At 35.1% G+C, this 12,799-nt stretch overlaps 1 protein-coding gene across 1 annotated transcript; it reads right to left on the bottom strand.

The window, feature by feature from the left end:
- Positions 1 to 1,583: 1,583 nt before the first annotated feature.
- Positions 1,584 to 4,118, bottom strand: LOC110409396 (homeobox-leucine zipper protein ATHB-6-like). Its single transcript, XM_021418724.2, has 3 exons — positions 3,376 to 4,118; positions 2,805 to 3,178; positions 1,584 to 2,670 (listed from the first exon to the last, which is right to left on the bottom strand). The coding sequence occupies exons 1-3, from the start codon at positions 3,434 to 3,436 to the stop codon at positions 2,116 to 2,118; spliced, it is 990 nt and encodes a 329-aa protein (XP_021274399.1). The 5' UTR covers positions 3,437 to 4,118; the 3' UTR covers positions 1,584 to 2,115.
- Between the last annotated feature and the right edge of the window lie 8,681 nt (positions 4,119 to 12,799).

The raw sequence follows: 12,799 nt of genomic DNA, 5'->3' as shown, positions 1-12,799 counted from the left end.
AAGTACTAGCAAATGCCAAACATGCTATATATGAGCTTTTTTTTTAAAAAAAATCATTTTACTTTACAAAAAATCAAAAAATAAAATAGAAAAAATTACAATGAAAAGTCAAATTTCTTGTTATATATGATATTTAATTTGTTGTAAGTAACTTCTATGATACCTTTAAAAGCCTGCTTCAATAGTTCAGAGGTGGGGGATAAATTTCTCTATAAATTTAGAGAGCCAGATTCGAATAAAATAAAATTTTGCACATAAGAATGTGTCAACGATTGTAAGCACAATAGAATTTCACCCACCACCATAATTATTCTCTTCTCTTCAACCTTGCACAAGAAATTAATTAAACAAATTAATTGAGTGGTTGGTATGTCCTTTTTGCTCTCTTTATATTACTTTTTTGTTTTGGGGAAGTGTTGGTGATGTTTGTTTCCTACTTTATTTATTTCTTTTCTTTTCATTTGCATGGTTATGGTCTAGCATGGGTTTTTTATTTGCTCCCTACTAACCCTAAACTAATCAAAGCTATAACCCAAGTTAAATGTTTTTAATCATTGTAAAATAATAATTTACACCACATGACCTTTTTTTCAGGTAATTTGCAGGGTTTCTAATTACAGAGATTTAATTTGTTACTGATTTTAAGAAAGGAAAAGCCTTGTACATCCATCTGAATGACGACTTTTGTCAAAACAAAAGCTGTTTTCCTGGAAAGCAAATATTCTGTACCATTTGAATTTTGGGCAAAACAATCACTTTACCATCCCTTTCTTTATCCCTTCCAACAGGATCATTTGTTTTTCCCAGAGCCACTTATATTTGTTTCTTGCCCTCCCTTTCTTTTTTTATAAGTTTGATAGGCAGAGCTACAAACTATTGACATGCTCTTTATCGACTGCCAAGCAAATTCTTTCATCACCTTAAACTTTGATTCATAATCCTTTTGGAGCTTGTCACAGAGATTAAGACACCTTCAGAAAAAATGGACTCAACATTCAATCTTTGATATAATTAGCCAGGGATAAGGTTCCAGTGTTCACAATGTTTTCAACACGTTACAACGCCATTTTTTGATGTGGAAATATGTTGACCCTCCCGCTCAATTAGGCTAGGTTTGGTTTGTAAAAAAATTGCAAGGAAACCCTGACAAAAAACCAAAAGAAAACAAACCCAGATATATTAAAATTTTTTTTTTGAAAATAATTCACACTGTCTTCAAGTTTTCAAATATGATTCATATTTGCCTAGGAGCTATAAAACTATGCTCATCAGTTTCTACTTTTTTTGTTTGCTTTTTTTTTTCCTTTAATTTAATCTCATTTCAATTGTTTAAGGTCACAAGGCAGGGAATCTAAGAATTTGGTGTCATCAATCATAAGCTTGCTAGCAACTAGGAAGCAACCCAGTTGTAAAGGATGATATATAATGTTTGTCCAAGGTATCAGAACTACGGTAAAGGGTCAAATTGTTCAATCTTTAAGAAAAACTGAGCCAAATTCAGTTAAAAAAACACAGAAATCTTGAATGATACGTTATAAACGTGAATTTCGGAAAACTAAAAATTTCGGCATAAAGAAAACAAGTAAAACGAAGCTTTAAGGAAATGATGATTGATGATTATTTTTTTTTCTGCTTCTCTCCATTAGAAGGAAACTTTTACTTCCCCCCCCAATGGATTCCGGAGATTTTTCCATTTACAGCAGAAGAGAGAAAGAAAAAGGAAAATAAAACTTCCAATTACGACCTAATCATTCCCGCACGCCCCTCCATTTGGTGGTTCACCATTCGCCTTAAGCAAGCCCCCCTTCCCACGTGAACCACCCTTCTCTCCCTCTCCCTCTCTCTCTCTCGATCTTTTCTCTCTTACTTTTTGTCTCTCTTCCTCTTCTTCAGCTCCAAATTTACTTCTTCCCATGTTTGTTTCCCTTTCATTCTTGACCTCTATCTTTCAACTTTGCACAGCGGAGGTCATGGTAGCTTAACTTACACACTTGCCATCTTACAAAGTTCTTGGAGCTTCATTTAAAGTACCCAACTTTGCGTTTTGCCTTATTTCTTTGCATTTGATTTGGTCCCATATTACATACATGTGACTTTGGCTTCCTCTTTCTCCGCTTAGTTCCATTGTTCAGGAGAATACCAATGAAGACTTGGAGCTTGCTCATCTGAAAAGAAATTGCAAGCTTCGTCTGCACTGAAGAAATTGTGCTCTTCCATCTTCACATATTGGTGGGGTGGTTGATAGGTTGTTTTTGAGAACTGGAAGCAATTCATGGAGGATGGTGAGGAAGAAGATGAGTTGAAATTGAGTGAAGAGGTTGTCGTTGGTGACATCAGAAGATGTTGGCTTTGTAGGACCCCAGATGAAGAAATAGCCGCGTTGTTGGGGCTGCAGTTGTTGTTGTCTTCATTCAAGATAGCGCTCGAGTCACTATCTGATGACCCATCTTTCAAATCTGGGAAAAGGGTGGCGCCAACTGATCCAATGCTGTTGTTGAAGCTCTCGTAGTTCAGTTCTGCTGGCTCTGATGAGGTAACCAGAGAGGAAACCGGAGGCGGTTCACTTTGTTCAAGTGTTTTATTATCAGTTTCATGCACAATCACCTCCTCCTTCACACTAAGATTGCTCTCTGTGCTCTCTCCATTCAGCTTTGCCTTCAGCTCTCTTATCTGCATCATCAACAGATAATTCAGACACAATTCTAATCGTACCAAGTTCAAAGTTATGGAAAAAAGCAGGACTCTTTGAGAAAATTAAACTTGGCACATCAACCAAGCTATTAAGATAAGTGAAATATTATTACCTCCTTGAGAAGAGCTTCATTGTCATGCTGGAGGGTATCATAATTGACCTTAAGAGTTTCATAACTGGTTTTGAGAAGGCCATAATCCCTTTCCAATTGCTTGGTCTTCCATCTAGCACGGCGGTTTTGGAACCAGACAGCAACTTGCCTAGGTTGCAAGCCAAGTTCTTGAGCTAGTTTCACTTTCCTCTCCGGTTCAAGTTTGTTTTCAACCTCAAAATTTTTCTCCAAGGCCTTAACTTGATCTACACTTAACCGCCTCTTCTTCTCAGCAACATGGCCTGATTCTTCCACACAGCCTTCTTCATCTAAGCCATCTAACATGGACTGAAACTCTCTACTGTAAATATGGTTGTTTCTTGGACTATGTTCATCTGTACCGAAAAAAAACGAATAGACAATTTAGATACTAAGACAGGGTAATATGCAAAAAACTGAAAGAAACAGACCAAGTAAATTGGTTTCATGTATTGAATGTGAATCCAAGATTTTTTTTCCTTTGGAATGATTGAATTATAAATGAGGAGACAAGAAAATTAAGTGAAGTTAAAACTGGGTTTGTTTATTAGACCTGTGGTTGGGCAGATGGACATCAAAGCACCCAAGGAATCTGAGCTGCCAAGTCTCTTCATGGTTGATGAACTTGACGAAAAGAACACTCTTTTAAAGACAGATCTCTAGTTAGATCAAAAAGATGCTCTTTCTTCTTGTTGTTGTTTTAAAAGTCTATAGTTTTCGTGTATGTGTGAGGTTGGTTTTTTTTTTGTTTTGGTCAGATCTTTTCGTAAGTGCTCAAGGGATGCTGTTATAGAGATGCAAGATTTTATCACTTGCAGAAAGAGTAATTCCCTTGTCTAAAACCAGACCAACTTGTACAAGGCTGTAGTAGTTTACAACTGTACAACAACCACTGCCCTCTCTTAACTTCCCCACCATATTTCTTCTCCTTCTTCAACACTATCCCTTCCCTACTCTCAGTTCCCATCCAAGAAGAAAGCCAAACCAAGAAACCGAAACCAAAACCCAACAAGCCAAAGCTTCCAAGGAAACCAAAAAAAAGGAAAAAATATACAAACACCCCCAAAACCCAAACCTACAAGAGAAGAAATTTCTTCTTTTCACTCTCTCTCTCTCCCTCTCTAGCTTTGCTTTTACATCATTACTCAATCAAATTCCAATCGTCTAAAGACCATTCATCTAGAAAGAAATTAAAAAAAAAAAAAGTTTTATCAAGTGAGAGAGGGAGAGAGCAGAATGGGAAGATTTAGTGAAGAGAGCTTTCACAAATCAGAACCCAGCTGGCCTAACAGAGTTTCTCTCACTTTAAATAAAACTAAGATGGGTCACACATAAGGGTTAGAATCTGACTGGGGTTAGGTACACTGAGCAAAAGGCTGGCAAATGCAAATGAACCCAAAATTCAATCCAAATGCAATTTCTTGTTTACCGGTTATAGCCGGTTTTCGACCGTTTATTTATTGTTTTTGCGTTTGGGTAAAATATGAACGTTGAAAAGGATATGTGGTACGGCTCGGCTTATAACGGCTTGGCGCTGTTTTCTTTGGGAGCTTACAAGATTTGGTTGCCGTCAGCGTATCATGCCCCTTACTACTCGTGGTCGGTGCGATTTATCGCCGATCTTTTTAATTGTTTCTTCCTGCCATTTATTTTAGTAAAATTTTTAACATAAATACGTAATATTTTCTTAGTTGATTGTCAGATGATTAGTGCTTACCGTTTCATCAAAAACTCGTATTTAGTATATATGAATTTTTCTTTTATTAACCAATTTTTTATAATGTGCTATTATTACAAATCTTACATAAGTAACAAATTAAATAAATTTTAAATTTATAAATAAAAATCTTCTTTTATCTTATATGTGTGTTTTTAATTTAAAAATGTGAGCCCATTATATTTACAAAAAGAATGAAAAACAGGACCCTTCCATATGAAAGGATGTGAATATTCTCAATTTTGGTAGAAGATACATTCAAATTTCGTAAGTTGATAAGCTAGCGAATTAATTATTTGAACATAATTTTTTCTATAAAATAAATTATTCGAACATAGTTTCAAACGATTTAAAAATAGTTTGAAAAGTTATTTTTTAAAAAACAAACTACCAAATAAATTGGTTTATAAACAAAAAATAATTCATTGACTAAACATTTGTTAAATCCTTAAAAAAAATTGGGTTGAATTTTGATATTAGATGTGCAGGCAACTGCCCATGGCTTCCATCATTTTTTTTTCCTAGTTTTTTTGACCAAAATAATATGCAAAAATGACCAGAATGATTGAATTTTCCTTGCCAACGAATTAACAAAACTCAAGACATATCTCCCCCCCCGCCCCTTAAAATATAATTTTATCTCCTACTTTTGTTTATATTTGATTATTTTATTGAGGGCAGCCCTGAATTCAAACTGTTTTAACCATGAATGATATATATTTCTAGACAAAGAAGATTTTGGGTACAATTATGTCTTGATGCAAATCTTCATGACAAAGTTAGTTAACTCTTAGCTTTTTCCAACTCTTTCACCTGCATGTAATTATGGAGGGATCTTATAGGCTCACATTACTAGTAAAAAAGCATGCACAAACATTTGTAAAGCCAAAAACTTAGAGGAGAAAGAAAAGAAAAAAAAAAGAAGAAGTTAAAAGTTAAAGACTAGCAACAATTACACCTGTCAAAAGCTATTTGCTTGCATGCCTTTCAAAGGCAGAACCGCACGCCCAAAGTTAGACTTTCTAATCTTCTATAACAAGAAGCACTTTAGGGCGAACTGAGTACCATATAACACTTGATTATATATGTTTTTTTTTGTTGAAATGTCATATTCAATTGATATAATCAAAAGTTTATAAATGGAATGGAACCTATCATTAATCTGAAAAACAAGATACTGTTTTCAACCTCAGGGTTGTTATGATCACAGTTCTGTCTTCAATTTGTTTATTTTTTTTGTTCTTAATTCAAGATCTATCCCATTTTATTTTGAAGGTGATACATTGATCCATATTAAAGAGTTATGCTTGAATTTCATTATGTAATAATTTGTTTGATATTATATATCATGAATTGAGTATAATTTATTCACTAATAATAAAAGATAACCCGATAATTAAAATTTAAAACTTAATATTTATAAGATAATTATTTCGCATTATGTATATTTATAATTAATTGAAATTGACCCAAATAATCTAAATGAATAGATTATTACAACTAGAATATAAAAAACTAAAAGAGTTGAAGATATAGAGCAAATATTCAATAACTTTCTGCAACATGAGTCTTGCCCACTTCCATGAAGTCATCAAACATGGGCTAAATCCAAAAGGAGGAGATTGTCTAGAAGATTTTGGTTTCAATATTTTATTTTTTTCGTTCATTCTTTTTTTGTTTACATTGTAATTAACTAGAAATGTAGCACCTGTCTATCATCTATGCCTTCTCTTTCTTGATACCTTTTGGTTAGGATGGGATGGAGAGACATGATACGTCACCTGTCCCTTATATTGTTGAAGTTACTGTATTTTTCTTTTAAAAAAAAACATGAAAAGAAGGAGAAAAACAAAATTTTGAGAAACAGAATGGCCTTCAAATGAGAACACTGATTGCATAGTCTTAGATCGTCAATTTTTGTTGTTAGTTATAAAGCCTAAATCATCATTTTCTTTGAAACAAAATTCTAGCACTCAAACTTTATGGAGAAAACAAGAAACATGTAATTACTTAACAAATTTATTTTTTCTTCTTTCCTAATTATGAAACTGGTTGCTTACCAAAGATGTATCACATCACCCATCCTCCAACATTTGACCCACAATATGGCCAAATCAATTTCTTTCAATACTAAATGGCCTACAAGAATTGCTAGAATTCTCCTTTTGAAATGAAAATAAACCAACTTGACACGAGAGGGAAGGAGAGGTATCTCCAACTTGAGATTTCTATCCAAATCTCACCTCAACCGTCTAGTGGTTTTTTGGTACAAGAAGTAAAAAACGATTCCCATTGTTTCAAATCACTGTGAGGAACTCTTTAGGATTAAGAGGAAAAAAATTAAACACTTTGGCAGATCCATTGTTTCAACTCTTGTTAGTTGGCAAAAGGGAAAAGGGACATGGGATAGGATGCCACGATTGCGCAATCTCTAGATTTCTTCTCACTAAGATCGTATTAACAAAAGGGGAACTTTCTTCATTCTTGGGAGAAACTTCACTTCAATTCTTTGCCTTGGATACGCCCTAGGGCCACCACAAAGAATCAAAATGATAAGGCTGTACCAATCGTAGTCAAGTGAAGCCAAGAGCTAGGCCCTTGTAAGCTGGCCCACATGGCCCAGTAAAAATGGGAACAAAATTTTATGATGGGAGAGTGATCATGAATTTCAGAGCACGAGCTGGTAAACAAAACCTTCCATGGAGCCCAAGGATTAAGCTCCTTGGCTCACAACAATTTCATCAACTGTAAGACTATCTTAATGAACACTTGACAATAAGTCTCATTCATCTACAATCTGCCAAGGTGCTCAGTGCTGACCACTAGTTCTGAATCAATAACAATCAATATCGAATCCTCTCTCCCTTAATGTTTGAAGTTGTTTCATTTTTCAATTCATCTTGAAAGCAAAGGATATTTGATCCAACTGATCCATTACCTGACTCCTTATGGTGAAGGAGAATTGATGAGTCCCTGTGCCAGAACGCTCCTGTGTAGTCAATTTTACACCAAGGCAACTGCTTTTAGGCTACTTTTTATTTTTTGTTCAACATTTCCCAGCTAGTGAAAGGCATATAAGCAAATTTCCCGTCCCAAGCTGTGACGAGCAAAGCACAAGTGGGAATTTAGCTGTAGTATGGTCATCAAAGAATAGAGAGCCCACCACCATGAAAAAATTGGTTGATGCTGTGCAAAAAGTGGGACACAGGAATTATTTCTTTGATGACAACAACACGTGTGAGTTGGGTTTCTTGGGTACTCAAGTTTCAAGAGAAACCCCACAGAAAGGGGAAGTGATGAGTTGTGAGCATGTGAAAACTGCCGAGTTCTCACATAAAAAGTTTAAATTTTTTTTTGAAAAATGCCTCTGTACCCAGGGCAAAAGCATATCAGAGAAAAGCTGTCTGCTATGATGCCAAGATGGTCCACGATGGTCTATCGAACCTCAGTTACATACAAAGATCTAACAAAAGCGTTGCAGAAAGCAGACTATTTTGAAAGTGAAAACCCTGGTGAAGAAAACGGGGTTTTAGAAACCATGTCCTCCGCAATCAAGGAAGAAATGATTGTTGACTGGACTCCTAGAAAGGTTTATGATATTTTCCTGCTACAATTTTCTTCGGAGTAATAAAGCCAAAAGCAACATGACTTGAATCTAGAATCTCTACTCAATTCATCTTATAGGACAGAAACTTTCCCTCAATGGGAAACTATATGCCAAACCTGTAGTATACATGTAAAAAAGCCATTGGTCTGGTTTTACGTAACTCAAGCTGAGTGGAGGAGAATGCAAGTTTAAACGATAAATTTCAGTATGGGGAAACCTTGAGCCAGCAGGAATGAGTATGGGACACATTGATTGGTGTCGCTGACTGGCGCAAAAATTCCCCAGACACACTGCTGGTTTTTATCTACTCATGATCGATGTATGGACATATGATAAGGTGCTTCTTGATTTGGGTAATGTTCACTCCTTGAAGAAAGTTACAAAAAGGAAAAGTACTCACAGATAATGATTAATTTTCCCCCCCGAGAATATGGTACTCTCAGATGACCATAACTTGCAGTCTAGTCATGAGTCACAGAGTTATCAGCACATATCCGAAACAGGAACAGAAGAGAATGGCATATACCCAAGTTTATACGTGGCCAAAAAAAGAATATCCCAACTTTATCTTGCTAAACAGCTCAATTTTTGCAACTTAATAATAAGCACATGGAACAGTGAATCCAGTCTGAAACTCTGAGGGACGGCAGTTCCATACCTAAGAACAGTTTGGAACCGAGCAAAGTATCCTGCCACTGCAAAACATATCTACTTGAAGAATGGCAAAAACGATCTTAATTTATAGACAAGACCCTATTATCACCAATTTTTTTGGATAACTCTCAGTCAATTTTGTGACCTGAGAAAAGGTTCAACAGGATATCGGAGATCCATACTAACATATACCATGAATTAGCCTTTTCTCCTACTGCAGCCAGCTGAAGCAGGGCCCAACACCCACAACACTGCAGCAAAAATTGCCATATACTTGAGCTTTGTGCTTAAGCCCCATGTTATTTTTGTTAATACTTTAAAAGCTCATAAATATCTGTCTTCAGAGTTCAAGCTAACTACTATGCGGAAACTGGGTAGGTAGCCAGCAAATCTTAGACCGGTAGAAAAGGTGGAATTGCTAATTGTGGTAGCCACAGAGACACGCATGGGGTTATCCGTTCTAGGTTCTCTTTGATACACTCATCCTGTTACGGATAAACGACACAGAGAAGCCACTATATACTCTGTTATCCATCCATTAATCTTTCGCCCTCAAAGGATAAACCAAATTTGAGGGAATTAGTCCGTCAGAAGGCGATCACATGGCCTTTTGTTGAGAGCCTGTTCTATTTCCAGAACAAGATGATAGATAACCAAAGGATGGGTAAGATGTTTCAAAAGAGACAGGAAACAGGCACTTGAAAATTGTTTTCATAAATTTTCCACACTTTAGAGAGTAGGAAAGAGAGAGGTCTTTTTGTCTTTGGATATCTCCTAAGGGCTATGAACAAGTCTATATAGAATCTACAGGGATACAAAACAAAGAAAAGGATAGAAAAACAAATAAAAGGGGCCAAACCTGGAAAAAGTTCACTGGGTGGGTGGGCTTTTTAGAGTGTAGACCCCTTAATGGTAGGCAGCTTTTCTTTTTTGCTTTCTTTTCTAATTTGTGAGTGCTGTCCAAAAGCTGGGTTGAAAAGTATGGGAAAGCAGAATCTCTAAAGACTTTACTTTCCTTCTTTCAATTACATAAAAAGGTACATTTTTTCTTTCTCCTTTTTTTGTTTTTTATTGTGCCTCCGAAATAGAATTTTGTAAAATAAAACAGGGAAAGATCAATTAGAGAAGTCCATAGGGTTTGGCTATAAGCTGGTTATCATGAACAAGCGGCTGTTTTAATTTAAACTCAATTGAAAAGTTTAGGTAGCTTGCTAACAGGTTTGGCTATAAAAATTTGGCAGAACATGAAAAATTATCATAAAATCCCATCACAAATAGAAATAATTCATGGATGAAGACTGGCTGAACAAGGCCCTGATGTTCATTTATGTAAAAGTTAGGGTTAAGATTGAATCAATGACATAGCTGTCAAGCAAGACAATCAAATAACTAACATATCACAACTCAAACACAACAAATGCTGGTAGCCTAACTGAACATCCTCAACTTCTTAATAGCTTGCTTCATGCTTCATTAAAGCACAAGCCGGAATGTCCTATTGCTCCTTTGGCTATCCAATGGGAGGAGAACCATTTTGGTAGCTAAATTAAATTCAAAATTTGTAAATACCAATTAGATGCACCTATATCTTATCAAATGATTGACTACTCATAACAGTCTAATGAAAAAATCAGTTCATGTTCTTAAACACTATGTTGTCCCAATCATCATAGGGTGTTGTATGACATTCTTAACAAAGATGCTAGTTAAGTTCCATGATCAAATTTAAAAAAAAAAAAGATGAGGGGAAGGGGGGATATGGAAACTGGCCTGTCTCCTAATGCCATTTAACTTGACTTAACATCATGAAATTTTACAAAAAGATGACTGATTTTTCAAGCAGTTCCAATGCAGAAAAAGGTTTTGTTTTAATGACAATTCCATGATTGTTCTGAGATCAAGATTTTTAAACTTGCAACTATTTGCTAACTGAACAAATAAGCCCCTAACTAAATGCAATGGTGATAAACTACAAAATGTTTTTAATCTTTGACTTCACTTATACTGAATTCAATCCTCAATCCTAAATCAGTAACGAGTACTTTCACAGTTTCACTGTACTTATCAATGTGTGGTAAACTTAAGTTTATGTAATACCAATTCGACTTTATATTCATAGGAGTATTATGGCATTCATAATCAATTCAGTTCACTTCAACATGTTTTCATCCAAAAAAATAATATAATAAAAGAATGAGGAGATATCATTTCTACCTTTTGCACCATTCATATGCTGAGGTCCATCAGAAAGAGAGAGAAAACTGGGTTGTCTCTTGAGGTAATTGAGGATGGGTTAACCACAATGAACTTGTGTCAAATGAAGATTGCATTTTTCTCTATTGAGATTTGTTTTATATGAACTTAGGCTCAAAAATGGAAAGAGTTATTTATGAACTAGCAATAAGCCATGAAAAGCAAACCATTATTCCCAACCAAACTAAGAGACTGCAAAGAATATGGTATGAGATACTTCCCAATGCTTTGAGTATTTTGAATGCACCTGTTCCAAATTGATATATCATAAATCAGCAATATGAATTTTACTGTACTGGCCTACTTCATTAATTCAAGTATTATGTTTCAACATGGTTAGATTGAACTTCCTTCGAGAAGAATTACAAGGCCACATTTTAAGGTCCGTTAAAGTCTATTCATGAAGTGGCTACACTTGGATTTAAACCATCACTCTTGGACTTAGTACCATGAAATCATCATTACCGCACCAAATAATGGCCGAGTCTGTTTTTTAAGGACAACAAGCAGAAACACAATGCAATTTCCAAATGCTATTTATTTCTATCTAAGATGGTGTGCTTTATAACAGTGTTCTCCATGAAGTTTTATATATTGCTTGAAATTATCCAACTAAACACAAATAGAACTAGAAAATACAAGGATGGGACAAAAACTCTCCTAGGCAATAGCACTTCAGCTCCAAGATCAAAGATGCATTTCCCAATAATGACCTACTAATTGCTAATCTACATTCTTCAGCAATCAAGAAAGTAGTTAAGCAATCTCATAACAAGTACCGTCATCGCTCTAGATAGGAAAAGTGAAAACTGATAATTAATTTTTTTAAGCAGGGAGTAAGCTTAGAAGTCTATCATGCATTGATAAAAATAACATAAGTAGTTATGTATACATTTTGAATCAATCAAAGAACTTATTCTACAACTATGGCAAAAAAAAAGTGCACCATATGAACACACGAGGTTTTAAAACCCTGTCAAAAGTTAAATTAGCTAACGCATAAAAGTATCTAAACTAAAGGTTTTCACCCAATTATCCATTTTCATCTTGAAGAGACCTACAATATCAGCAAGCAATCGAGGATGATTAAGCCCTAGGAGCCAACCAACCCATCTAAACTCAATGGATTTACCAGTTATCCAGAGCAATGCAAATGACTTTTGACCTCTAGAAATGGAAGGGCACCAAAATCACAAATCCTGACTCTCTCTATACATAGTCATATAGTTTCAAAACAGTGATTGCGTAGTCATTAAAGGAAACCAAATAAAGAAAAGCATAAACAATAAACATTTTCATTTTGTGTCTTCCAAGCCAGACAACGTTAAGTTATGATGTACCTTCTTTTAGTTCTAGAGGATGAGAAGTGGAAGCAGTTGGTCGAATGGTTACAACATTAAATCCACAAGAACAACTGACAACATCCTCAAAATGGGACATTTCGAACACTATAATTTGAAGATTTTAATTTAAAGACCTTAAAATTTGAATATTGAATATAAATACTTATGAAATAATACTGCACACAAGTGGTACAATACTCAAATTATTAGTAAAAGCTTAAAATCGACTATGTGTTCCAAACTAAGATATCGAGATTCGAGACATTTGATTAAACAGAGGCCCAAAAGTACGGCCCAATATTATTCAATCGATCCATTATGAGAAGTTCACGTTCACCTACAAATTAATTGGGAGAAAAGATCTTATGAAACGGTTAACTATTCCCATTCCAAAGCGAAAAGT

This window comes from Theobroma umbraticum, unplaced genomic scaffold (assembly GCF_002168275.2).
Source record: "Theobroma umbraticum cultivar Fairchild unplaced genomic scaffold, ASM216827v3 scaffold_44.0, whole genome shotgun sequence".
NCBI lineage: Eukaryota > Viridiplantae > Streptophyta > Magnoliopsida > Malvales > Malvaceae > Theobroma > Theobroma umbraticum.
This window is presented reverse-complemented; position numbering and strand designations above follow the sequence as displayed.

Coding starts and splice junctions, on each gene's coding strand:
- LOC110409396 (XM_021418724.2), bottom strand. CDS start 3,436: ATGAAGAGACTTGGCAGCTCAGATTCCTTGGGTGCTTTGATGTCCATC. Junction 3,179..3,375: donor GTCCATCTGCCCAACCACAG/GTCTAATAAACA, acceptor TTTTCGGTACAG/ATGAACATAGTCCAAGAAAC. Junction 2,671..2,804: donor ATGAAGCTCTTCTCAAGGAG/GTAATAATATTT, acceptor TTGATGATGCAG/ATAAGAGAGCTGAAGGCAAA.